Below are 25,323 nucleotides of genomic sequence, written 5' to 3' on the forward strand. Positions count from 1 at the left end.
AGCACCCAGGTTGGTTTGCTGCAATCAGAAATGAGGTCAAACAGCTGCCCTCTAACAAGAACTCCTCACATGAGACTTCTCAATGTCACACCAAAGCTCCAGGCACAGAAACACTTTATAACTTCATGCAATCTGACCCAGGCACACCTAACAGAAATGAAGGCTGCATGGTGAAAGCCTAAGAAGAGGAGAGACAGTTTTTAGTGCTGCACAGGCTGGGAAGCACTTTTATGATGTGATAAAGTCTGTCCCTGCTCCCAAGCATCAGCTCCCCTTTGTGGTTGGACAGGTGTTCCACACTTATGTAAAAGAAGCAAATTGCTAGCACATGAGCAGAATATATTCCCTCTTTTTTTGTACTCTCTTTTTTTCTCTTTTACTCTCTTCTTTTTTTCTCTTTTTGTACTCTTTTCTTTTGTACTCAGAAGCCTGTCTTCTACAGCCAAGCCAGAGCTGCTCATCAGCTGATGATGTTCACCCCTCAGCTAATGATGCAGAAAAAACTCCGAAGTCACCAGCCAGAATAAAATCGGGTTTTATGTTAAAATGACTAATTGGCAACCCAAACTGGGGAAAGTGTCAGTGACTACACAAGAGAAAAGGTGGTTGCACACCTGTGGTTGTGACCACCACTGCACTTTTTCTCTGCTACACCTGAGAAACCACTACCTGGAAATTTTCTGTTATTCAGAGACCCCCCTGACTAAAAAATTGGTGCCAGAGAACTGATGCAGTTTTTGATTAAGCATTTTATCCAGAGGTGGGATTTCTAGATCTTTCAGTGGTTTATTTTTTAATGTGTATTCACAGTGTATCGTGGGAAAAGAACATCTTGAGGCCAAAAAAATAAACCAAAACATTTTAAATCCACCAGAAGCTCTCCCGTAAAGTTTGTCAAACTATCATTAAAAACTGTGATAAAAGGTTTTGAGCTAAGAAAGGTGGATGCAGACATGCCACTATGTTTGTACAGCTGTTAAGGTAACAGCTGCAAACACAAGGCCAAGAAAGGGAAGGTTGGGAAGAATTCAAGTCTCCTTAGCAGTTACCAAAAGCACAAATGCTCCCTTCTACCACACCTGCCCCGCCAGAGAGCCAACACAGGGGGCACTACAATAAAAAAATTATATTTGTTGGTAACCACCAGACTTCAGAGAGAGGTAACGAGCATTTGCTCTGTGGATGATACTTGGCAATTACTCACCTGGGCCTTACTGGCAAGGAAAAACAGGCCTAGGAACACCTCAGCCATGTTAGAAGGTCTCCACAGCCACCACAGAGAACCTTCTCCACAGCAACACACAGCGCCAGGGCAGAGCCCTCACGATAAAGGAGCTGTGGTGAACAGCTCTGTCACCATAGCCAGGGCCACACTGCCACCACCCGAGCGCCTCAGCAGGAGCCCACAGGCCATGGCTACACAGGAGCGTGACTGGGAGGCACACAGACAGCTGTGTCGGGGACAGCAGCACCCCCGGGACACGGGGAAGCTGGGGGACACACGGTTCTCCTCAGCATACCTCCGGCTGGGCTCCCGAACCACCCGGGCGAGCTGCGCCACACGGACACTCGCCCACCCTCACGCAGCCACCGCCAGGGAGAGCTCGCACAGCGCAGCTCTATATATCCCCTCTGCCATGACAGACAGGCGCTGAGAGCAATGTCAGCCAATGAGAGGGCAGAGAGACGCGAAGGCGGGAAGCCGAGCAACCAATCGAAAAACGGCCCTGCCCCGAGAGGGTGGGAACAAGAGTGAGCTTCAGTCAGAGACGTGCGCTTCTCCTCCAATCAGAGCGCTTTCCCTCATCGCTCTCCTCCGATTGGTTAGCAGCTGGCAGGCGGGCCTTAGCGGACGGCGTTGCCCAATAGCGAGGCAGCATTGCGTGACAGGCGTCCAGCTCAGCCAATCACCGCCGGCACGCAGCCCTCCGTCCCTCTCTCTCGCAAAATGGCGGCGACAGCTCCTGCTCCTGCTCCTCCGGCGGCCGCCCCGGCGCAGCCCCCGACGGCGGCTCCAGCCACCCCGGCGGCAAACACACCCCCCCCCGCCGCCGCCACCACCACCACCACCACCACCGCACCTCCCCCGCCCGCCACGCCGGCACCGGTACCGCCACCGCCCGCACCGCCGCTTTCGGCCGCGCTCTCGGGCCCCTTCCCCGGCGGCCGCGTGGTGCGGCTGCACCCGGTGGTGCTCGCGTCCATCGTGGACAGCTTCGAGCGGCGCAACGAGGGCGCGGCGAGGGTCATCGGGACGCTGCTGGGTAAGAGCCGTCCCTCCCGCCGCTCCCGGCTGCTGCCTCCCGCGGCTCCCCCGTAACGCGCTGCTCTCCCTCCTTCCCGCAGGCACCGTGGACAAACACTCGGTGGAGGTCACCAACTGCTTCTCCGTCCCTCACAACGAGTCCGAGGATGAGGTAGGGAGCGGATCCGGCGGGGCGGCCCTAAAGTTTGTGTGGGATTTGTCCCCTGCTGAGGGTTAAGCATCCCTGTACCCGGCTGACTTGCTCCCGGTCCCCTTTGGCAGGTGGCGGTCGATATGGAGTTTGCCAAAAACATGTACGAGTTGCACAAGAAGGTGTCTCCGAGCGAGATCATCTTGGGCTGGTGAGTTCCCTTCGGCATTCGGGCAGCTGTGCTGCTCCTTTCAGGCGGGCTGAAACACATCCTTCCCCTCGTCACAGGCTGAGAGGCAGAGGCAGTAATGCTGGTGACAGGGAGATCTGCCAACTCCTGGTGTCAAGTCAGTTGTGAAGCTGCTGCTGTAGCAAGCACCATAGAAAGTGACTGGGTTGGAGGCTTCCAGGGTTTGTTTTTATACCTAGAAAAGGTTATCACAAAGGAATGATGAGGTAGAGGACACTTGCGTGGGTTTGTTAGAACTCAGCCAGCTGGATCACAACCTGCAGCAGAGCAGATAAGTGGTTAAAAAAGAAGGGAGAGCACAAAAAAAGTAGTGAAAGCCTCAGGAGGAATTGGTGAAGTTCTCTGCTGAGAAGAGGTGGAAGCAAGGCAAGATTAGGAGGATGTTATGGGACACAGTCTATGCCCAAGTGCATCTCTGGTCCTACAAAACACCTTAGTTGTGTGCTCCTGGAGCAGACTTCCCAACAAGCTGGGAATGGCACAGTAAAATGCCCTCCTAATGACAGGAGCTTTTCCTGTGTATGTGACAAGCTAATTGCAGAGCAGCTGAAGGAGCTAGATTAACGAGTTCTACCTCTGGCAGGGAGATGTTTGATTTGCTTGGCTGGTCCAGAGTTGCTTGGCTTACACAGAAACAGAGTTGGTCCAGAGCACAGATAAGTAAATACTGGGTGTCTGATGTCAACTGTACCAAGGCTTTATGGCTGGTACTACAACACTGGCATATTTCAGGGATGGGGTGTGCTTAGCCTGTGATTCCTACAACTCTAGGACAGCTGGCCATAAAAGCACAAGTTCCCTAAGCTGAACCACTTGTACTGAGCCTGCTTCTGCAGCTCAGCATTTGGAAATCAAGCGTTTTAGGATACAAACTTGTTAAATACCAAAACACTGGTACCAAAACATCCCTCCATGTCTGTGCTCTCTTGAAGGTATGCAACAGGCCATGACATCACTGAGCACTCTGTCCTGATCCATGAGTACTACAGCCGGGAAGCACACAACCCCATCCACCTGACTGTGGACACCAGCCTCCAGAACTCCCGCATGAGCATCAAAGCCTACGTCAGGTACCCTGCCCAGGGAGCTCTGAATGCCTGAGGGAGCAGGAGGAGTGCAGTGGGGATGGAGCCTCTCCTTTTGGACACCCTGGTGGGGCAGCTCCAGCCCAGCAGGGAGCCAGGGATCATGGCTTGCTTCCCCTTGGAATGTCGTGGCCACTTGGGTGTCACTGGAAGGACCTGGCCTCTCCTCAGCTGCCACCTCCCTGGGGTGGGGAATTGGGACTTTTAATAACAACCTGAATATCTTTGTGATGCTGCCCAGGATTCCTCTAGCAAGCACTCGTGCCACTAACTTCCATCCCACTGTGCAGCTGCTAGCCTGGAGGCACTGGGGTTTACTGCTCAGCAGTTTGTTTAATACAATTTAGAGGATCAGTGCAGTTAGAACACAACTGAAACAGCATCTCCATGATCATTTTTTTTCCCCTTAGCACCTTCAGTTTTTATCAATGGAGATTAAATACTGAGAAATGAAACTATTCCACCTCGAAGCTCTGCCCAGAATTCTGCTGGTTCTTGAGTGTGCATCTTTAAAAAGGAAGCTGTTCTGTGACATCTTGCTTACTTAAAGCATAAATGCACTTCAGATAAGAATAATAGAAGTGTTGAGAGTGCTCTGTACTTGAATTTTTGTCATACTTGTGTTTGGTTCTTAAGTGATTTCTCAAAGAGCATGCAGTATTTCAGGATAGAAGAATAGCTGCTCTATAAGAAAGAAGAAACTGTGCCTGAGAAGACAATATTTAGCTTTTCATGCATTCGTGCTGACAAGTGTCAGACCAGTTAGGAATATTCTTGGATGAAAGTAAGCAATTAGTAGGATGCCAGGGTTGATTTCCTGTCCTTAGTTATCCATGGTCCTAATATTGCAGATTTTGGTGAGAATTAGTAATCTACTCACTTTTACACTTCAGTGCTAAGAGAGATCACTGAGCTGGAAATCTGTTCTTTCCTCCCTTAAATATGTCCACGTTGAAAATGTTTTGTTCTTTTTGCTTTCTTTTTTTTTTCCTAGTGCCCCAATGGGAGTCCCTGGCAAAACCATGGGTGTGATGTTCACACCTCTGACAGTGAAATATGTTTATTATGATACAGAGCGGATAGGAGGTGAGAATTTTCTTCTTCTTCTGGCTATAACCATTGTTGTGACACTATTTAAATGCCTTTTTTTTTTTCTTTTAACCTGGTAAAATTGCCATTCTGCTGGGAATTAGACTGTCTTGCTGAAGCTGTTTTAAAAGCCTCCATAAAGTCGATTTAAAAGTTGATTTAAGCTGTTTTCTGTGGCAGTCAGGTTTGGGTTTTTTCACTGCTGCTCCTTTTTCTTTCAGTGGATCTGATCATGAAGACTTGTTTTAGCCCTAACAGAGTGATTGGCTTATCCAGTGACTTGCAGCAGGTGGGCTCAGCCTCAGCCAGGATCCAGGACACCCTGACCATGGTGCTCCAGTATGCAGAGGATGTCCTGGTAAGGCAAGCTTTCTATAAGGCAGCAGATAAGTCTGATGGGAGCTCATGCATCTTGGTTTTTTTTTTTTTTTAATACATTCTGGCCCATAAACTTCCTGAGTTTCAGTCACATGGGAGTTGTCCTGGTTTTTATGTGTTTTAGTCTGGCAAAGTGGCTGCTGACAACACCGTTGGGAGATTCCTCATGGATCTCATTAACCAGGTGCCAAAGATTTCACCAGAGGACTTTGAGACAATGTTGAACAGCAATATCAATGTAAGTTCATCACCTAATTATTTCGTGTATTGCCAGCAATTTGGAAAATCCACCATGCAGACACAGAGTTGCCATCAAACCAATCTATCTTTTCATACAAAAGTGTTAAAAGAACATTAACTGGCTCTTTCTTGCCAGTAATTTGATATTTTAAGAGCTGAAGGTGGATAAAGGAGCTCAGCACAATAATCTTGCAAGCAACTGCAGATTTTAAAAGTATTTTTTAAGTTTTAAAGTATTTAGGAATTATGCAAGTCATCTGAAAGCCAGCACCAATTCCTCTTTTAGAGTGATTGGGCAATTTGAATTACCAAGCTTAAAGCAGTAGTGGCTTTCAGGGGTATCTGATTTGCCTGAGCTGAAGTTCTCTCTCCTGGCATAACTCTTTAAGACACGAGCAAGCTTTTAGTGTGCTGCCTTGTTTCTGTAACAGATTTTTTAGAAAGCAAAAGCTAAGTTTCTGAATGTGTTCTTCACCCACGGCCTGCAGGACCAAAACTAAATTTTAATTTTGCTTGTACCCTTTGACTTGCCTGGTTAACGTGGGTGAACTCAGCAGTTAAAATTTCACAAGCTTTGTTTCATATTCTGAGCATACCAAAGCCACCTTCCTGCTGGGGAAGCATTCCTCAGGGTAGGGCCTTCAGGACTAACAATATTTCTATCCTAAGGAGCTGATTATAAATGCTTTACAACTGTTAAATATTCAACTCCCTAACAGCCTACCACCTTCCTCAGTATTTCTGTTCACTGGTTTGTTTGGGTTTTTTTTCCAGGACTTACTGATGGTAACCTACTTGGCAAACCTCACACAGTCACAGATTGCTCTCAACGAAAAACTTCTGAGTTTATAAAAGAAACTTCCACCACCCCACACTTCAAAGAGGCCGAAGAACAAGCAGACTCACTTTTCCATGGTGGTGTTACAAATTTCCTTGGACTGTAATTCAATGACCCAAATGACTGGTTTACATCTTTGATTCCCACTGCCCTGAGAAATCCTTAATGTGGTTTAGAAAGTGAATGGAAACAGCTGCAGTTTGGTTGAGCCCAGGATTTTAAAATGGAATATGTGAGTCTCTTGTCTCCCAGGTTTATCTACTTGTGTAGCAAAATGCCACTTTATTGTGAGAATGGGTTTGAAATAAAAAAATTCCATTGCAATGGCAAGAATTGCCACTCCACAGAATGGTTCCACTTTACAGAAATCTAAACCAATGAAGCTCAACAGAAAAGCCAATGAGAAAAGCTGAAAAGACATCATCAAGGATATCTAAAGCTTCAGCTTCCTCTCAATTTGTAAGCTACAGACTTCCTGGATTTTATTAAGGGATTTTTTTTCCTTTTTTTTTTTTTTTCTTTTCTGTTTAGGATCCATGGTTCCAAAACTTTGACAAAATGTAGTTTTAAATATTCCAGATACATAGACAGTTCTCTGGCTCTGCTTCTAGTTACACTTCATGTTACTTTAAACACATTCAGCTTTAGCTCCTTTCTTCTCATGCACTGTTTATGCTTTGATCACTTAGGTGCCCACTTTGAATTTAATTTCAGTGTGTCTTGAACTCTAGTTGATAAAGACCATACCCATATCAGCATATAGATCAATGGATATAAGAATACATCAGTATTTACCTGTTACAAATCCCTTGTTTGCCTCTTGGTGTCTGTCATGTAGTCTGACTGAGGACCCCTGTCTCTATTTGCAGCTGAACTCCAATTTTGCAAGAAAATTATTAATTTAAATGCATGACCTAACTTTATGACACATTTTAATTTAAAAAAATAATCTAGAGCCACATATTTCTCTTACTTTGGATTATTCCCAGTATTGGTGACACCTCACAGTTTTGTCAACTGGTATCATTAGCTTATTCCTAGCTTTTGCCCTTTTTAAGGAAAACCTTAAAACTGATCCCAGACCAGACCAACTTAACAGAATTCCCTTTGCAACACAGTCTTGGTTCTTTCTTACAAGTTGTTATCCTTGCTCATGCTAATTCCTATTTTCTGTACTTTAACTAATTTTGGGTTCTTGTCAAGCCTTCTGTGGAAATCCAAGTGGTTTATAGCAAGTTCCTCATTTAGAACATACATTTTGTCAACCTGACCCAGTATGTCCAGGGACTGATCTTAAGAGAAACCACATGTTTGGTTGTAAGTCTTGAAACATGGAGGTAGGACTAATTATTCCATTGGACTAATGGAATTGTCCAATAACTGGAACTAATTATTCTATTGTTTAGAATAACAACCTTTTGTTTTGCTGATACGTTGAAAAAAAAATAGCAAATCCTTGCTGCCAGAGTTAGTTTAATTTACTGATTATTCCTTCTACTGGGATGAAGGTCACTGGTTTGCCTAGCTGAGTCATTTCAATTTCTTGGCAGAATACTTGAGTTTGCTGCAAAGAGGAAGTAGTGTTTTGGTGTGCAAGTTTGTGAGCCTGTGGACATCTGCCAGCTATTAGTAACTACTCTGAAATGCAGGGTTTTAATCCCAGGGATTCAAAAGTTGAAAACCATTGGACCATGCTGCTCTTTTAAGTAGCTTTGCAGAACCACTGGCTCTTTTCCTTTTGTGCTTTCAGGAAGGGTGTAGCTCCTGTTTTTAGCATGGTTCCTCACAACAGGACTAGAGACCCTTGTGGCAGCTCAGGTGTAGGGTTTGTGTGAGATCTTTTATGTTTGGACTGCAGTGGGTGGAGCTCTCAAGTGACTCATGGGGTAGGGACTCACTTGAGCAGCTGACATGGAAGGTTAACTCAACAGCTAACTTTGAGTATCTGCATTTTAATTATTTCAGTCACAAGGCAGTGCCACAGGAAAAATATTTTTAGCACATAATTTAGACTTGGATCACTGCAGGATCCTGTTAGTTTGTTATACTTTGACCTGAGGTTCAAAGCTGACCAGCTTTAAGACCTTTTAAAAATTTTATTTAACTGTATAGGCTGAAATAGAACATCAAAAGGGAGGCTCCCTATTATTTAAGTGGGGAACCATGTTACAACCAAGATACATAGCACAGAGGAGCAGCAATGCTTTAGTCAACAGTAAATTACTCTGGAAAAAATGTTTTGGCTCTGCTGACAGCACACAGCACAACTTTGTAGATGAGATCCAAGTCCCTCCAGATCAAAGTTCTGCCCAGTGTCATGTCTTAGCAGAAGATGCAAGGATACTACACAAGAGAGGAGCAAAGTTTGCCTCCCAGCTTCACTAAATGAGTTTTCAGATAGTGAAAAGTTTCTTTGACTGCTTTATGGGGGCTTAAAAGCTTTCTTAAGTGTCCTGGCTCCACTGACAGAAACAAGCAGAGGGATTTCCCTAATTACAGGCAATGGAATTAGGTTACCACAATGGTTCCTTTGCATGCTTTAAAAAGTTATTCCATATACTCTTGTTGGCACTTAAGCATGCAACACAATTAACATAGATTCTTCTAACATATACTGTGCTATTTAAATGTTTTCTGTAGTTGTTTTCCTACTTGTTTGTGAAAACAGATTGTTTCTTTCCTGATTAGCTAAAATCCAAATATTCCACTAGATAAAGAATTGTGGTTTTTAATTGTACTTGGTTCCCATGAAATCAGTTTTAAGTATATACCTGTGCTCAAAGAAATGTGCTTAACAGAGGTGAAATAGAGTAGATAAACTGGGAGTGTCACCAGAGGACTGCTGTGAGGATTAAATTCCTAAAGCTGCTCCTGACATGTGCTGGAGAAACAAGTGAGAACAAGTTGAATTTTGCTGAAGATGACATAGGTCACTAGATCCTCTGCGTGGCTTTAGGTGCTCTTCATTTGAAGTGGGCAAGCACAGTAAATTATTACCCAGCTATTTTCTGCTGCCTGCACTTCATGCTGTCTTACAGACAAATAGAGCAATGGCTGTTTTTTCATGGAGAGCTCAAGTGCTGCACCAGGTCACAGGAAGAAATCATTTGCATTTTAATGGTCTCTGAACTGCTAGCATGTTTGCCATTAAAAAGTAGGAAATTATTTTAAATGATTTTAAGTAAACAGTGTATAAATTCATGAGTGGCTCCTCTGTAAGTTGTATCTTGCAGGTCTGAATCCCTTATGAATAATTAACTGCCAGGTAAAGCAAAGACTATGTGCATGTAGCATCTGTTCTTGGTATCATATGAGCAAGCATTACAACAGGCAGAAACTAGACACTTTGCATGCAAATTACTATAATTAAGATTTCTTTTTGAAAGATGTACGTAGCAGCCAAGGCAATCTTACCTATATGGGCATTCTCATCTTGAGTAACTAGGTAAAAAGCTGCACTGATGTTGTGTAAATGCCTTGCTGTTCTGGTGGCTGAGGTGACTGACTTGGCTGACTACCCCCAGGTACTGAATGATCGTCTTCACCTACAAATCTCCTGTGTTCTTGGCTAACACACTGGATTTACACACACCAGGGCTGACTGCAGGGGGAACCTCCCTGGCCCATGTGCCTCTGAGCTTACCTTTCAGCCGCTCGCAAGAGCCCTTCTGCACCTTCCCTTCAGCCCGAAGCGGGGGACAAACCTGCCGAGGGGTCCTGAGTTAGCCCGGGGCCATCACCACCAGGAGCCGCTGCCCACCGGGGCCTCGCCTTCCCTACCCGCGGGGAGCGGGGCCCGTGGGCCGGGCCGGGGAGGGCTCGGTGCCAGGGGCGGGGCGGACACCGACACAGCCTCCACTTTGCGGTGTAGCGGGAGAGGAGGCAGCGGCTCCGCAGGTTTCCCCTCAGGTGAGGGAGGGAGAGCGGGAGGAAGAGCTGGAACGGCCCAGACCCGCGCGGCCCTCGCTCCCCTCACACCCCGGACCCGCGCGTCCTTCGCTCGCCTCACATCCCTCACCCCTCGCTCCCCCTCATACCTCGGGCCCTCTCGCTCCCCGTCACACCCCAAGACCTCGCTCGCTCCCCTCACCCCCTCTCTCCCCCTCATACCCCGGGCCCCCTCGTTCCCTTCATACCCCCCTCATACTCCCTCTACACCCCGGACCCCCTCGCTCCCCTCATACCCCGCACCTCCTCGCTCACTCCCCTCACACCCCGGTTCCCTTCTCTCCCCCTCATACCCCGGGCCCCCTCGCTCCCCCTCACAACCTCGGCCCCGCCGCCGCCCCTCACACCCCGGGCCGGCCCCGCAGTGCGGCAGGGCCCTGCTGGCCAACCGGGCTACCGGAACCGCCCCAGAGAGCCCTACGCACCTCCGGCCGGAGGCCTGACCACCCCGGTGGGGAGCGGGAAGGAGGTGCCGGTGGCGTGAGGGGAAGTAAGTGGAGCGGTACCTGCAGGCGGGAGGCTCGGCGGCGGGTGGGCGGCTGAGGGATCGCGGAGCGACGGCGGGTAGAGCTGGCTTGGGGTGGGGGTTTGGAGCCGCCCCTCGGGGTCGTTTGGAGCAGGGAGGGGTCAGGAGGGGTCCCTCGGGGTGGGTTAAAGGCGGTGGGGCCGGGGGTGTGGCCCCAGGTGTGGCCGCAGGTGAGGCCCCAGGTGTGGCCTCAGGTGAGGCCGCAGGTGTGCGCAGGGCGGGGTCTCGTCAGGCCCGGCCTGTGAGGCGATGGGCCTGGGGGTGCCCGCGGAGGAAGGGGGAGAGAGACGGCCGCGTTGTCCCCTGATGTCTCCCCCTCAAATAAATACAAACAAACACACCCCCTCCTGGTCCCCCGCTCCCTGGTGCCCGGCAGATCCGGATTGCAGCCCTTAGAGGAGAACCGGGCCCGCAGTCCGCTTTGGCCCGGTCCGGCGCTGACTCACCCCCGGGGCAGGCCTTGCCTTGGGAGAAGGGGCGGGAATTGAAATCGGATGGGAAGACTTGTGGTTTAAAAAAGTTATTTTGGTATGAAAAGTGGTGGTGTCAGAGGCTCTGTTGTGCCGGGGGGTGCTTGTGGTAAGTGAAGCAGCAGCAGCAGCAGCAACCCTGTGTTTATAGAGCACCAATATTGTGTAAGTGGCTTCATTTGTCTCCTGGAAAACGTGACTGAGAGAGAGTTCAGTAAATATTGCTGTCTGGTCAGAGTGGGTTTTGAATAGACTTCTGTGTCAGAGGCAATTCAACTTCAGCACCGTGTCCACCTTGTTAAAAAAACCTGAAGTAACTGAAAAAGTTCCTTACTTCAGCCTTTCCTTACTCACAAATTATTCTTTTTCCAGATAAATAAGCAAAGGCAAATAAAACAATTTAATTTCTATAATTCAGAAGCATGACAAGTAGGTATGAAGGTCTTGCTAGGAGGGGGATGATTCAATGAAGTACAGTTCCCTGTACCTGGCCCAAAAGAACTCTCATCACAAACTGAATCTTAAAGAAGGAACCAGTACAAAAAAAAAAAAAAAAAAAAAAAGGAAAGTGTTAAACAACTACCAGTGCACCACAAGTTTACATGGGCAGTTAATTTGCTAATCAAAAATACCTCCCAGCCTTGATGCCTCCTTTGCTTGGAAATGAGATGTTGGAAACTCGTGCACTGAAAAGCTTTTTGCCAGGAAATGTTTGCTAGTAAATGAGAGACAGAGCAGAAAACTTACATTAATTCTAAATTATCTTACCAGTAAGTCTCAATTTTGGAATATTTTAATATGGTGAAAAGATTTTGAGGTCCCATTTATTGTACAAATTAACCTTTTTACAGCTGTTCTATCACCATTATCATTTTGCATAATGAGAAGCAGTTAAAAGTTGTACTGTGGAAATGATACAGGGAGCCTCTACAAGTTTTACAGATTTTACAGTCCTGTCTTCATAATGGTGTAACCTTAGTTGCATTACACAAAGCTGAAAAGCTGAAGAAGTGTGTGTTTGGTTGGTTGGTTGGTTGGTTGGTTGGTTTTAAATACTCAGTTCTGCTGACACAGTATTTTCCTGTCAGCAGAAAGGAGGAAATTGAAATCAGAAGGCAGTGTTGCTGGTCGTGTTCCTGAGAGGAGTTACAATTAGTGTTAAAGTTAGGAATGCCAAAAGAAATGTGCTTTTGAAAGCCATCCAGGAGCTGTCAGTAATAAATACTGCACAGGTTCTGGCTTAAGGTGCTGCTTCTTAGGGAAATAGCCATTAGCAATGTTAATGATTAAAGCATAGCTTTACAAGCACACCTCCTGTTGTTCTTCCCTCTTTACTTGGAAGTGATCACCCAGGGTTATCAGTGTGAGACTGCACAGCTCTGCTTCTCTGCAGCTTGGTTTTGGCTCTTAGTTGAAGTATCCTAGGCAAAGTTTTAATGTTTTCCACATCAAGTCTCAGGTGGTTAATTCCACGGCCACCTTTTGCCTTCATGGCCCAATGCAGTAAAAATTTGCCTTCTAAATCCATTTGGATTGCCCAGTGAGTAACTGGAAATGTCAAAAATAGCTCATTGTACATGATTCATTTTTGTATTTCTCCAGTCCTTTGCTTTGTGGAGCTGAGGTGCATACTGTCCTAGAAACATGCCATGGGTCACTCCCAGACCCTGCTCAGGGCATCTGTGTGCTGTATTTCAGAATTATTTGGGGAGATTCAGGCCCTTTTCCATACTTCACTGTCTGGCTGACCCCACATGGGAGTTGTGGTCAGACACAAAGCTGAGGATGCTGCCCTTCTCAGTCCTTCTTGCTGTGGTCCTGTGCATGAGAAAAAGGAAACATTTTGGGGGTTTAGCAGCTGACAAGTACTCCTGAGCAATTCTAAACCTACTGAACACTGTTTGAGTGATTTAACAGCAAATAACAGCAACCAAATAACTACTACACACTCATATATAATGCCTTATATCATTTTTTTTTTTGTTTTCCCCCCAGAATGTCATACCCAGGTTATCCCCCCTCTGGTGGCTACCCTGCTTTCCCTGGTTATCCTGTAAGTATGGCTCTTGAACATTTTGTATTCCTAATGGATTTATATTCTGTCAGTACCCCTGCTCACTGTGCTCTGTGCCTGTGCAAATAGTAGCTGTCATTTCTTACACAGTGTTCTCTAGATATTAAGTCCAGCCTTCATCTTGGTATCTCTGAGGATGACTTTACAGTCATGATAAAAAATTACAGCCTGATAAAAATTCCAAGAGGGAGGTTTAAATTGGTTTTTTTCTTTTAAATTTATTTTTAATGTCCCCTATTGTTCCAGGAAGGTTTTTGGTGGGTCCTGTTTTAGTTTTATCTCTGTCTTGAGAGGGTGTGTTGTTGTTTTCTTAAAACAGCAAATACTTTTTTTTGAGCATCAGTGGTCTTATGTAGAAGGTCAGAGGTAATCTCTGAACCAGTCTCAGCCAGTCAGTCCATGTACTCATATCCAAGGATTTACAGAGATGCTGAACAAACTTCAGTGGCCATTTCCCTCAGGAAGAGCTTGGAATGCTTCACTCAGGTAGCCCAGCTTCCATTCAGCACCAAGTAAATATTTTTCTGAGGATTTCTTGACTTTGACCCCCTATCCTTCAGCCACAGGACTTTGTTCCTCCTCAGCCCACGACTGAATGGACTGAAAATTCCAGTGAAACTCAGCCAGGGCTGGAATGTGTCAAATGTGGCTGAAACTGCAGTCTGTTTTGTATGCCTGCATTGTTTTTCTAAGCTAGCTGCAACTGTCTGCTCTTATTAGCATGGCACTGATCAGACTGGCATGGTATGAATTTTATATCCTGTGTTTCCTGTAGTACAGAACTGGGGTGGAGCTCAGCCTGCATCCTGCATCCCAGTAAGATATTGAAAAGCTATATATAAAAAATATATTAAAAAAATATATAAATATATAAAAAATACTTTCATGCAACAAATTCTCTGATTATTTTACTTTACAATTTACCCTTTCTCCCTCTGTAACACTCCAATTAGTCAAACTCAAGGCAAACATATTAGAAACCAGAATTTCTTAACTCCAGGATTTCTTTCCTCCTTTCAACATCCTGCTTGACCCTGGTAATTTATTTTTACTTACACTGAAAGTATTTTTTCTTAGCTAAAAAGTCCCTATAGATTCAATTACAATTCTAGGTTTTCTAGTCTCATTGATGATGGCCAAATTGATAACGAGGGGGAGGGAAAAAAAAAAAAGTGAAATTATTTTCTCCTGTAATTGTGAGAGTTACCTCACAATGAGAGCAGGGCTTGTTATGGTCCTAATTTTGGATTTGTGAATCTAAATGCCTAGAAAATATTTTTGTTGAGTCTTTCAGAGAAAGATTAGACTGTACTTTTGGAGAAGAGAATATTATATAGCTTGGGCACAGTAATCTGGGGGTAGAAATCTTAGGGTGAAGAAACCCAGGGAGAACATCTGAGCTAGATTTAACCACTTGGCAGTTGATTTCTGTTTTCTGGGCTCAGGAATGAGTGTGCACTGTGTGTAAGGTGTGATTCTCAGCAAGAGAGTAAAATGAGTCCATACATTATGCTTTCTTCTGAAGCTGATTTTAAATACCTGATTTTTAAGATCAAGTAGACAACTTTTAACTTATAGGGTTTTCCTTCAGAGATCATGGTTATTCCAGTAAATATTTCTAGTGTACATTAATGCTAGTAACAGCCTTTGTGGCATGACTGAGGAGTTATACACGTAGCAAAACAAAGGCAGATAGATGTTTGACTTGTTCTTTTTATTTAAACCTGTAATAGGTGTTCAGTCTGACTCAGTAGTCCAGGTTTAGTCACTGAGTGTCTGTGCTTTATAACCTGGATTGTAAAGGAAATGGAAATAAAAAAAAAAAAACCCAAAACACCTCTTACAAGTTCTCACTGTGTAACATTTGAAAATACAGAGATCCACCCCGTTTTTGTGTTTCAGCCAACAGGACAAGAGTCCTACCCCCCAGCTGGGCAGTACTCCTACCCTGCTGTTCCTGGGGGATACCCCCCAGCAGGAGGAGGGACTTTTCCTGCAGCACCACCCACTGCTGGCTTCCCTGCTCCGGGGGGCTTCCCTGCCCCGGGGGGCTTCCCTGCCCCGGGGGGCTACTCTGGAGCTCCCCAGGCTGGAGGAATGCCACCTTACCCTGGAGGTAAGAACCTTTGTGCAGAGGACCCCTGGGAGTGATTTCTGGTGTCACCAATCCCTGTGCTTGGTAGAAGTAGTGCAGAACTGCAGCGTGGCAGCCAGACAGATGCTGTTTAGCAGGAACCAAACACTAAAGTCTGTTTAAATCTTTCTTCTCCCAGCTCCCACAGGCCCTGGGTTTGGTGTGCCTCCTGCTGGCCCTGGCTTTGGTGGCTATCAGCAGCCATCTGCCCAAAGCTATGCTGGAGGTGGACCAGCACAAATTCCAGGTATGTCATCTGTAAGGAACTCCAAGCACCTCAAGTTAACCCAAGAGATCCCAGGAGATCAGGCTCTTACGTTTGTTACTTTTAGCTGTTGAAGTTTGTGTGCTGGACCCCCTCCTTTCTTGACAAGACCCCTGCAGGGGTGCTGAGAGCCAGCTCTGGAGGTGCTGCACCCAAAAGGGATGGCTGCCACCCATCCATGGTCATCATCTGGGGGGTTAGAATCACAGAATGTTAGGTTGGAAGGGACCTCGAGGACCATCTGGTCCAACTCTTCTAATGTTACTGGAATATTAGGTGCTGATTTTTCTTCAGACTGCAAGTATTTGATGAGAACTGTGAAATCCCAAGTCCACATTCAATGAGTCCCTAGCTGTTCTGTTCAGTCTCAAAGAAATTAATGAATTTTTCAGATCTGGGTGTTCATGGTGATCCCTGGAAGAGCAGGGGAGTGCAAAGGAGAATGCACACGGGGCAGTGTGTTCAGTGCTTTCACAGGTCACTTACCATAAAGATTATTTTTGTCCTGGAATGTTGTCAGTTGTGTTTGTAAGAAATTCAAAACAGCAAAACCCTTTTTTTTTTTTTTTAATGGTTGGTCGGTTAACTCCAGTAACTAAGCTGCTGCTAAGATGGTAACAATTGTACCTATGTATTATGGATAAAAATAAAATGCTCAGTAAAAAAAAAAATAGTAGATACAGTTTTTGTATTCCTAGCACTTTTGATCATAAAATGAGGTTCCTTAAATTCTTTTTTGCACAATGAATTCTTCACATTTATTGTGTATATGCCAGACATCTTAAAGTCTATAACACAACTGTGAGAGAGCAGGGGCAAGAAGTTCAGTTACTGATCACGACGTGGATCATTACTTAGGAAAGAGCTTTTTTGGGGTGGTAGGTCTGGCACTGGCTGTACTTTCAGATTAAATAGGATTTGCACAGTAAGAGGAGAGCTAATTAATTCCCTTAATCTTGTTCTCTCATTTATTTTCAGTAGGATATGGTGGACAAGCACCATCACCAATGCCTGCCCCGGTACGTGCTGTGTCCTCTTCTCTAATCACTCTTATGCTGCTTCTGTGGTTTTCATGTTTTCACAACTGGTTTCCAACAAGTTGCAGCAATGCATCTGCATTTGCAATCTGCAGTGCAAGTTCCCAGCTACACTCAGGGTATGACCTGAAAAAAAATCATTACAGGACTAAATGATTGGGAGTTAGAGAGAAAAATGGGGAACTAATTGACAACTCCTTCTGAAGTACTGCTTCCAGTTGTGATTTTATTTGAGTTTCTATTGTGCAGGAGAGCTGGTTACACATAACTCTTTATTTTCAGCCTGCAGCAATGGTCCAGTGTACCCAGGGCACAATCCAAGCTGCTCCAGACTTTAATGCTGAAAGGGACGCAGAAATTCTACGCAAAGCTATGAAGGGGTTTGGTAAGTAAGCAAGAGGAGGTTAAGTTTCTACTGAGATAACTTTTAAAGGGTATTTTGTCCTATTTTTTATTTAACCATACATTTTCTTCTTCCCAAGATTTTCAGAGCAGTCAAACTTTTAAAATGACTTGCACAATTTAGTAGATTACACGAAATTTTGGTTGCCTGAAGTGGAGGTCATTTCTTAACGTCCCTATGCCCAAATGCAAGACAGAAACATCATTTTTGGGGGCTTGTGGTGAGTTCTGACATGAGGCTTCCCTTCTGTTTCCCAGGAACTGATGAGCAGGCCATCATCAGTGTTGTTGCCAATCGCTCCAATGACCAGAGGCAAAAAATCAAGGCAGCTTTCAAGACAATGTATGGCAAGGTATGTTCACTAGTTCATTAAACCAATTAAAAAAAAAAAAACAACAACATACAAACAAACTTTCAGCTGCTGCTTCAGCTGCCTGATTGCATTTGAGTCCTGGGGAGTAGTTTGGGCATTTTTTACGTGCATTTCTTTCAGTTTTGTGTACTGGGGGACATCTGGTGTTTAACATCGTGTTGTCCTCACACCAGATGGATGGGTGGGAGAAGGTTGAGGGCTGGCTCTGTCCGTGAGCAAACAAGAAGCTTCTCTGCTTTTATAATGTTTAATAAAAAGAAAATAATCAAGCTTAAACTGCCTGTGTATTAGTGCCTGAGGCTACTGAGTTTTTCATGTACAGAAATCAGCACTGAAATAGTATTTTTTGTCACCGAGACAGTAGTTGAGGCTTGATTAATAAAAGGCAGAACTAATTTCTTCCCTCTGTCATATTTAAAAGTTAAAAGTGAAATTTTATAGTTGTGGCATCTTTTCAGGACCTGCCTAGGTCCTAATTAGCCTTTTATGAGGAAATTACTAGGTGGATAGATGATGGAAGAGCGGTAGATGTGGTTTATCTGGATTTCAGTAAAGCATTTGACACCGTCTCTCACAGCATCCTTGTAGATAAGTTGATCAAGTATGGGTTTGGTGATCAGGTAGTGAGGTGGATCAGGAACTGGTTGAAAGGAAGGAGTCAGAGAGTTGTAGTCAATGGGGCAGAATCTGGTTGGAGGTGTGTGACCAGTGGAGTCCCTCAGGGGTCGGTACTGGGACCGGTGTTGTTCAATATCTTCATCAACGACTTGGATGAGGGTATAGAATGTCCCCTCAGCAAGTTTGCTGATGACACTAAGCTGGGAGGAGTGGCTGACACACCAGAAGGCTGTGCTGCCATTCAGAGAGACTTAGACAGGCTGGAGAGTTGGGCAGGGAGAAACATGATGAAATTCAACAAGGGGAAGTGGAGAGTTTTGCATTTGGGGAAGAACAACACGATGTCCCAGTATAGGTTGGGGGCTGAGCTGCTGGAGAGCAGTGTAGGTGAAAGAGACCTGGGGGTCCTGGTAGACAAGAAGATGCCCATGAGCCAGCAATGTGCCCTTGTGGCCAAGAAGGCCAATGGCATCCTGGGGTGCATTAGAAAGGGTGTGGTTAGTAGGTCAAGAGAGGTTCTCCTCCCCCTCTATTCTGCATTGGTGAGGCCACACCTGGAGTATTGTGTCCAGTTCTGGGCCCCTCAGTTCAAGAAGGACAGGGAAGTGCTTGAAAGAGTCCAGCGCAGAGCTACTGAGATGATTAAGGGAGTGGAACATCTCCCTTATGAGGAAAGGCTGAGGGAGCTGGGTCTCTTTAGTTTGGAGAAAAGGAGACTGAGGGGTGACCTCATCAATGTTTTCAAATATGTAAGGGGTGAGTGTCAGGGAGATGGAGTTAGGCTTTTCTCAGTGGTGACCAGTGATAGGACAAGGGGTAATGGGTGTAAATTGGAGCATAGGAGGTTCAAGTTGAATATCAGAAAAAATTTTTTTACTGTAAGGGTGACAGAGCCCTGGAACAGGCTGCCCAGGGGGGTTGTGGAGTCTCCTTCACTGGAGACATTCAAAACCCACCTGGACACGTTCCTAGGTGATGTACTCTAGGGGGCCCTGCTCTGGCAGGGGGGGTTGGACTAGATGATCTTTCGAGGTCCCTTCCAACCTCTAGGATTCTATGATTCTATGATTCTAATTAGTAAGGATTTAATGGAGAAGAGCTAAACTGTTCAAGTTTTGGACAGAGGGAAGTTCTTTGGAAGACACAAAATAGCACACAGGTAGAAATGAGTCACAAATGAGTCACCACAGTAAGTTCTAGTTTCTTTTTTTTTATTATTTTTTTTCAGTATATAATCTACATAGCTGACACTCTCCAAAGCCCCTTTTTGTGTTTCTAATTGAACAGGATTTAATTAAAGATCTGAAGTCAGAGTTAAGTGGGAACACAGAAGAGTTGATTCTAGCACTCTTCATGCCTGGCACCTACTACGACGCCTGGAGCTTACGCCATGCAATGAAGGTATGGTTTTCCTGGGAATTAAATATTTTAAAGTCATCTTAAACTTCACAGCTAAGAAAAGAGAATACCTGAGCCCTGCATTGCTGAAAAATCTAGTGCTGGCAAACAAATTTTTGGTCTCTGGGGCATAAAATTCTTTTCTGCTATGCCTCCAAGTTTCAGCCAATTTCTGCAGGCCCGGTCAGTTCAGAGCAGCAGAAGATGAAACCCTGCAGGACAGAAAATGTTTCTCTGCCACTTGGCCACAATTTTTGGTAGGACCTAGAAAGAGCCAGGGTGCTGTTAAAACTGCAACCACTGCTTAAAGGGAAGGGATGTACCTCTCCTGCCAAGGGACAAGCCATTGTTACTGAAAGGTATTTTTGGATTACCCATTTTTTTCTCCCAGAACAACAACAATGAAAAAAATATTTTTGTAAGGTCAGATGATGTGCGTATCTGTTCAAGTATTAAGATTGCATCAGAGATTAGGTGGGCTGGTTAGGTTAAGCATTGAACTTGGGTAAACTCTTAGATCCAGCTGACCAGAATTTCTTGCTGGTTTGAGCTGCAGCAGCTAGCAGGTGGCTGGTACTGGAAACAAGTAACTTAACCCAACTATGAATGCAGACCACCTTAGGAATGTGGATCTTAAATAAAAATTGGGACTTATTGGAGGCAGCAGCCATTTAAAATAAATTAGAACATTACCCAGAAGCCTTACACAGATCTACTTAATTTCACTGGACACAGAATGTACCTCTGGCTTTAATGATGATCACAAGGCTCTACCTGCCCCTGGTACATTGCCACTTTAAGGCTGCCAAGAATTTCCTTCTTAAACCATTTTCCAGTGAACTATTGCTGATGTCACTGTTGTAGATGTATGGTTTTGGGCTTTATTTGTTTGGTTTTTTTTGACCTGGTGCAGAATTGAATGTTTGAGGCATCTTTTCCTCTGCCTGCAGGGAGTAGGCACTCAGGAGAGGGTGCTGATCGAGATCCTTTGCACGAGGACAAACCAGGAGATTCGGGAGATAGTGAACTGCTACAAATCAGAGTTTGGAAGGGACATTGAGCAAGACATCAGATCAGACACCTCAGGACACTTTGAACGACTGCTTGTATCTATGTGCCAAGTGAGCTTGCATTTTTATTTTATAGTTTGACTTTGCATACAATCATAATGGCTCCAGAAATAAAACTGCCTGTGTATGCTTAGCAAGAGCCATGTTTTTAAGAAATTAGCCCTGAGCCATTAATTTATTCCCTAATGGGAAGATAAGACACTTCAGTCTCTCTTCAAGGAAAAGATATTTCTTATCTCTACATCTATGATGAACTCTGTGACCTAAATGACTGCCCTATATTCCTCTTAAAGAATTTATGTGTAAATATTTTACTGTGCTGATGCAATCAAGTGGTACTGTAAAGCACTGCCCCACACAGCTGTTACCACAAGATGCATTTTAGTTTCTACCTAAGTTAAGGAAATAATTTGGGTGTCATGACAGGATAACCTTTATGGTATGGAGAATACCCATGAGGATTCCTACAAACAAGCCAAGAGGCACCACAGGGCAAAACATACCTCCAAATTTACACCATCTTTCCTCCACCAGAATGAGGGAGGTGCTACTATTGAACTCAGCTTGCTTATCCCATTTCATTTACTAGGGCCTGGGTTTTTGGTTTACATTTTTAGAAGAAATGTGTACTCGTGCATCTTCCCATGTTGCTCTGATCAGTCTGCCTACCTGCTGGTAGGATTCTGTGACACTTCTTCATCTTGCCTGCCTCAGCCTTTGCGAGGGTTCAGCTATGCACTAGGTATTTGGATTAAAAAGACAAAATCCACAAGGAAGCAAACCTTGAGAAGCTCATGCTGCTAATTTTTATTTTGATAAGTCCAGTACAATAACTGACAACCATGTAATTTAAATATTATATCAGCCACTACAGATACAACAGCATTGGAGTGCAAGTATTAAGCCTCCTCAGGCAGTACATTTAGCAGCATCCATCCATGCACTGGGCAGCCAGAAACACCCAAACAAAGCACAAGGAACATCATACAAGCCCCACTGACACGTAAGCCCTGCTTAACAACCAGCAGAAGTGCTTTCTGGAGATACTGTTACTTGAAATTAGCAAATTCTAAATAAAATGGAAGACCTGAGATACTTCAGGTGTGCATACTCAGTAAGATAATTCATTAGCTCATTCAGGAAGATTCTTTGCAACTTGATGCCTGGAAACAAACAGAGAGAAAGAAGTATTAAACCAAAGAGGAATTTTAAAGCAAATTAAGGTGTTTCAAGCTGGTATTGCTCTTTCTGCTTCAATATATTTGGGGTCTACACTGGAAGCTCCTAAACACAGCCCTTCCCTGTGTCATTTCACCTGCCAACTGCTGTCTTTGGGTTTAGGGTAACAGAGATGAGACTCAAACTGTGGATTACCAGAAAGCCCAAGAAGATGCTCAGCGGCTCTACCAGGCAGGTGAAGGGAAACTGGGCACCGATGAATCTTGCTTCAATATGGTTCTGGCAACCAGGAGTTTCCCCCAGCTGAAAGCAACAGTTGAGGCATACTCCAGGGTAAGAGTTCTCCACTGATTTCACAGGAGCCTGGCCAGAGGATTTTAAATGAAAGCTGCTTGCCATTAATCTCATTTATTTATAGATTGCCAATCGTGATTTATTAAGCAGCATCGACCGGGAGTTTTCAGGAAACGTGGAACGTGGTTTGAAGGCTATTTGTAAGTGACATTTCTTCCCTCCCCTTCTCCCCTGGGAATTAAACCTCCTAAAGGTAACTGAAGAATCCTGTTCCACACTGGCCACATTCACTAGTAAATCTGCAGGCACCACTCCTACACCACTGCTTTCCAAATGGCAGTGTTTCTGTAGCCATGCAGGATCAGCAAAAACTTCCAAGATTATATTCTGCTCAAGAGTTTTATGGGGAAAAGTTAGCTCCAAGAATCATGCCAAAGAAGAGAGGCACATCTCAGAGAGAATCTCACTGAAACAAGCTCCATTCTTTAACTAAGAGTGGGAACTTGTTACAGTTGTACTTAGTGAGATTCTAGCCATGGAAGATGAGTATTTGTATCTCAGTACCAGCTACCCAAGGAGAAAAACTGCTTTTAAATGACCTGTTTGAGGGCTAATGATTCAGCCAGCCTTGAAAAGCACTTCCAGAAGTTAACTGCTAATAACCTTAAGTTTTTGTCAGCTTGAACATAAGCTCAGCTCTTTAAAACAGTTCCTGTAATCCACATAAGTGCATCTCCATCAGTACCTACCCTCTAGCTGTCCACAGCAAAAATCCTGCATTGATCCTGCCAGGTATCCCTCTACAGCACACAGGACTGGAATTAATCCTAAAAAATATCCTTTATTGCAGTGCAATGTGCTTTAAATCGCCCAGCCTTTTTTGCAGAGAGGCTTTATCACTCCATGAAGGGAGCTGGCACAGATGACTCTACCCTCATCAGAATTATTGTCACCCGCAGTGAGGTAAGAACCTTCCTCCTCCTCTCTAAATGTCACCTCTAGCAGAAAGCTGTCACCCCAGACAGCTTCTCGCTTGGTCCTTCTCAGGGACCAGCTGGAGCCCGTGCTTTCTGTCCTGTGTGAGGGAGGAGGTGTGGGGTGCCTGACTAGGAGTCAAAAATCATACACTGTGTTTAAATCCTGTGCTTTTTGGTTTGTTTTTTTGGTTTTTTTTTCCTTTGCCTAGATTGACCTTGTGCAGATTAAACAGATGTTCACACAAATGTATCAGAAGACTCTGGCTACAATGATAGCAAGTGATACCAGTGGTGATTACAGGCGTTTGCTGCTGGCTATTGTTGGCCAATAGAAGAGGATTGTCTGGTTTTTTGTTTTCTTTTTTAAAAACTGGAGGTAACATGTATGTGCTTTGTGCAGACACTGACTGTCCCTGCCTGTCAGAGTAATGTCAAACTTTGTATAATCAATCAGGAATGTCTTCTAGATGATTGAATAAGCTTCTTGCACTTTATGATTGCCTTAATTTACAGCACATATTATTCTTTCTTGTATAATAAAATATATATCTTGTCTATTAGCCCCTAAGCCTTGGTCCTTTTGACCCAGACACAACAGCCTCCCCCCTGTCAGACTCCTGCACGATTAGGCTGTCTCAGCCAAACCTCCAGCACTCAACAAGTTTCTTGAAACACCTGAACTTAACTGCTGAGGTAGCTGGGGATGACAAAAAGAAAGCCCAATTACTGTGATGTAAAGGATTTTACACACACTCTCCCCCTTTAATGCTGGCAAACATGCAAGTGCTGAGTTTGTCACATTACACTGACAGTGTAAGCCCTTGGCAGAATCTGCCTGTGCCCCCCCCTATTTAATTTATTTAATTAGTTCCCATGAATGGCGAGCTACCATTATGCTTAAGGCAGCAACAGAAAGGAGAAATCACCTCAGCAGGAATTTTTAACCTATCTCCTGGTAAAAGAGTGGGTGATACAGCAAATGACTGAGCAGTGAAAAATGCCAGTATCTAAAGGCTAACCCCACAGAACACACAGCAAATCCAAACTGAAAGCAACTGCCACCCAGACACTATAAATAACTGGGGGAGTTTCCAAAGGATTTTAAAAGCACAGCTTTGATGAGCACATTTTGAAAGCCACAGTGGATCTGTCCCCAGCCATCAACAGAAGCTCCAGGTCCAGCAGCCAGCAATACATTTCCTAACATTGCTAAACAAATAATAATGACTGGCAGGATACACCCTCACACAAACAACAAAACCCTCTTCCTATTATCCCTCAAAGAAAAATATCTAGGGCTGGTAGAGTTGATTCTAACATAGCAAACCTTTCACTCTTACACAGCACCTACATAAAGGCTTTTGCACAACAGTAACAGATACTGAGTTTACCTTATCAAAAAAGCTTAAGTATTTCCTTTACATCAATGTTCTGCAGCCTAAATCTGACTTTACACCATAAGTTACTTTAGTCTAAGCTTTTTCTTATATTAAACTTAGAATACAGTTAAAAATTCCTGGGTCAGATTAAAATTTATTATTTCTAGATGGAAGCTGACTTGAGGAGACTGAAGGAAAATCCACTCTGCTTCCTTGGTGCAAGTATCCACTGATAAAAAAAAAAGATGTGTATACACACACACACTGCTGTCAACAGCTTCCCCAGCTTGACCAAGATTCTCAGAAGCTTTGGCTCTTGTTTCTTTGCTCTTGAGCAAACTTCCTGACAGGTGAAAGAGCTCAGCATTTCATAACTGAAGCACATTAGTGCATCCATCTTGTTTTATGTGACTAAAAAAATCCCCACCACTTGTCATGCAAAGAATATGGGTTAAGTCTGGCTTGTACTTACTGCTAAATGGGTAACAAGAACTGAGTGACTGACAATTCAGTTGTAGCAAAAAATAGGCAAGGAAAGAATGAAAAAATAGAATAAGGACACACAGACTCTTGTCTGCTTTTTTTACCTCCTTGGAACACTGAAAGCAGAAAGTGAGCCATGCAAACTACTTACAGTTTCCTGGGAGGGAGGATATAATTTCTTCTCTTCAGCCATGCAAGAATTAAGAGACAGCTCCAGGCTCCACCTTTCAGAAACACAGTAGGGAAAAATGAGTGCCTCCTTTCCAGACAAAAGGAAACCCAGGGACACAACCCCTGTTAACCTGCCTGCCTGCTCAAAGGCTGACAGGACACACACAGCAGGAGAGGAGAACGCAGGTCAACAACTGCCCAAGAAATATTCCTGCACATCTGCCTTCAGACCTACAAGACAACAGACA

At 44.6% G+C, this 25,323-nt stretch overlaps 3 protein-coding genes across 9 annotated transcripts in view; 2 read left to right on the forward strand and 1 right to left on the reverse strand.

Annotated features, from left to right (window-relative positions):
- The first annotated feature begins 1,915 nt into the window (after positions 1-1,915).
- On the forward strand, positions 1,916-6,609 carry EIF3F (eukaryotic translation initiation factor 3 subunit F). Its single transcript, XM_071748138.1, has 8 exons — positions 1,916-2,264; positions 2,347-2,417; positions 2,528-2,607; positions 3,579-3,716; positions 4,726-4,817; positions 5,042-5,178; positions 5,323-5,436; positions 6,213-6,609. Exons 1-8 carry the CDS (start codon positions 1,949-1,951, stop codon positions 6,288-6,290), a joined length of 1,026 nt encoding a protein of 341 aa, XP_071604239.1. The 5' UTR covers positions 1,916-1,948; the 3' UTR covers positions 6,291-6,609.
- A 3,467-nt stretch (positions 6,610-10,076) lies between these two features.
- Positions 10,077-23,602, forward strand: ANXA7 (annexin A7). 5 transcript variants are annotated; one of them, XM_071748129.1, is made up of 14 exons: positions 10,099-10,185; positions 10,590-10,714; positions 13,216-13,273; positions 15,197-15,410; positions 15,568-15,675; positions 16,672-16,712; positions 17,013-17,115; positions 17,391-17,485; positions 19,412-19,525; positions 20,473-20,643; positions 21,934-22,104; positions 22,190-22,265; positions 22,916-23,028; positions 23,252-23,602. In XM_071748129.1, exons 3-14 carry the CDS (start codon positions 13,217-13,219, stop codon positions 23,372-23,374), a joined length of 1,386 nt encoding a protein of 461 aa, XP_071604230.1. In that variant the 5' UTR covers positions 10,099-10,185; positions 10,590-10,714; position 13,216; the 3' UTR covers positions 23,375-23,602. The 5 variants fall into 5 exon arrangements, with proteins under 5 accessions (XP_071604229.1, XP_071604231.1, XP_071604230.1 ...); XM_071748131.1 differs by having other exon boundaries at positions 16,675-16,712; XM_071748128.1 differs by lacking the exon at positions 10,590-10,714 and having other exon boundaries at positions 10,077-10,185.
- Positions 21,378-25,323, reverse strand: part of PPP3CB (protein phosphatase 3 catalytic subunit beta) — a 40,404-nt gene continuing 36,458 nt past the window's right edge. For 2 of the 3 annotated variants that reach the window (XR_011726650.1, XR_011726651.1), the window contains 2 exons: positions 25,056-25,128; positions 21,378-21,755 (listed from right to left, as the gene is read on the reverse strand). The gene's annotated coding sequence lies outside the window, so the exon portion shown is untranslated. Of the gene's footprint in view, positions 25,129-25,323 lie in introns of all 3 variants that reach the window. The other variant, XM_071748114.1, reaches the window with a different exon arrangement.

This window comes from Heliangelus exortis, chromosome 7 (assembly GCF_036169615.1).
Source record: "Heliangelus exortis chromosome 7, bHelExo1.hap1, whole genome shotgun sequence".
Lineage (NCBI taxonomy): Eukaryota > Metazoa > Chordata > Aves > Apodiformes > Trochilidae > Heliangelus > Heliangelus exortis.

Excerpts from the sequence above, each read along its gene's own strand:
- EIF3F (XM_071748138.1), top strand. The coding sequence starts at position 1,949 with ATGGCGGCGACAGCTCCTGCTCCTGCTCCTCCGGCGGCCGCCCCGGCG. Across the intron at positions 2,418-2,527 it reads ACAACGAGTCCGAGGATGAG|GTGGCGGTCGATATGGAGTT; the intron begins GTAGGGAGCGGA and ends CCCCTTTGGCAG. Across the intron at positions 5,179-5,322 it reads AGTATGCAGAGGATGTCCTG|TCTGGCAAAGTGGCTGCTGA; the intron begins GTAAGGCAAGCT and ends TATGTGTTTTAG.
- ANXA7 (XM_071748128.1), top strand. The coding sequence starts at position 13,217 with ATGTCATACCCAGGTTATCCCCCCTCTGGTGGCTACCCTGCTTTCCCT. Across the intron at positions 13,274-15,196 it reads CTGCTTTCCCTGGTTATCCT|CCAACAGGACAAGAGTCCTA; the intron begins GTAAGTATGGCT and ends TTTGTGTTTCAG. Across the intron at positions 15,411-15,567 it reads AATGCCACCTTACCCTGGAG|CTCCCACAGGCCCTGGGTTT; the intron begins GTAAGAACCTTT and ends TTCTTCTCCCAG.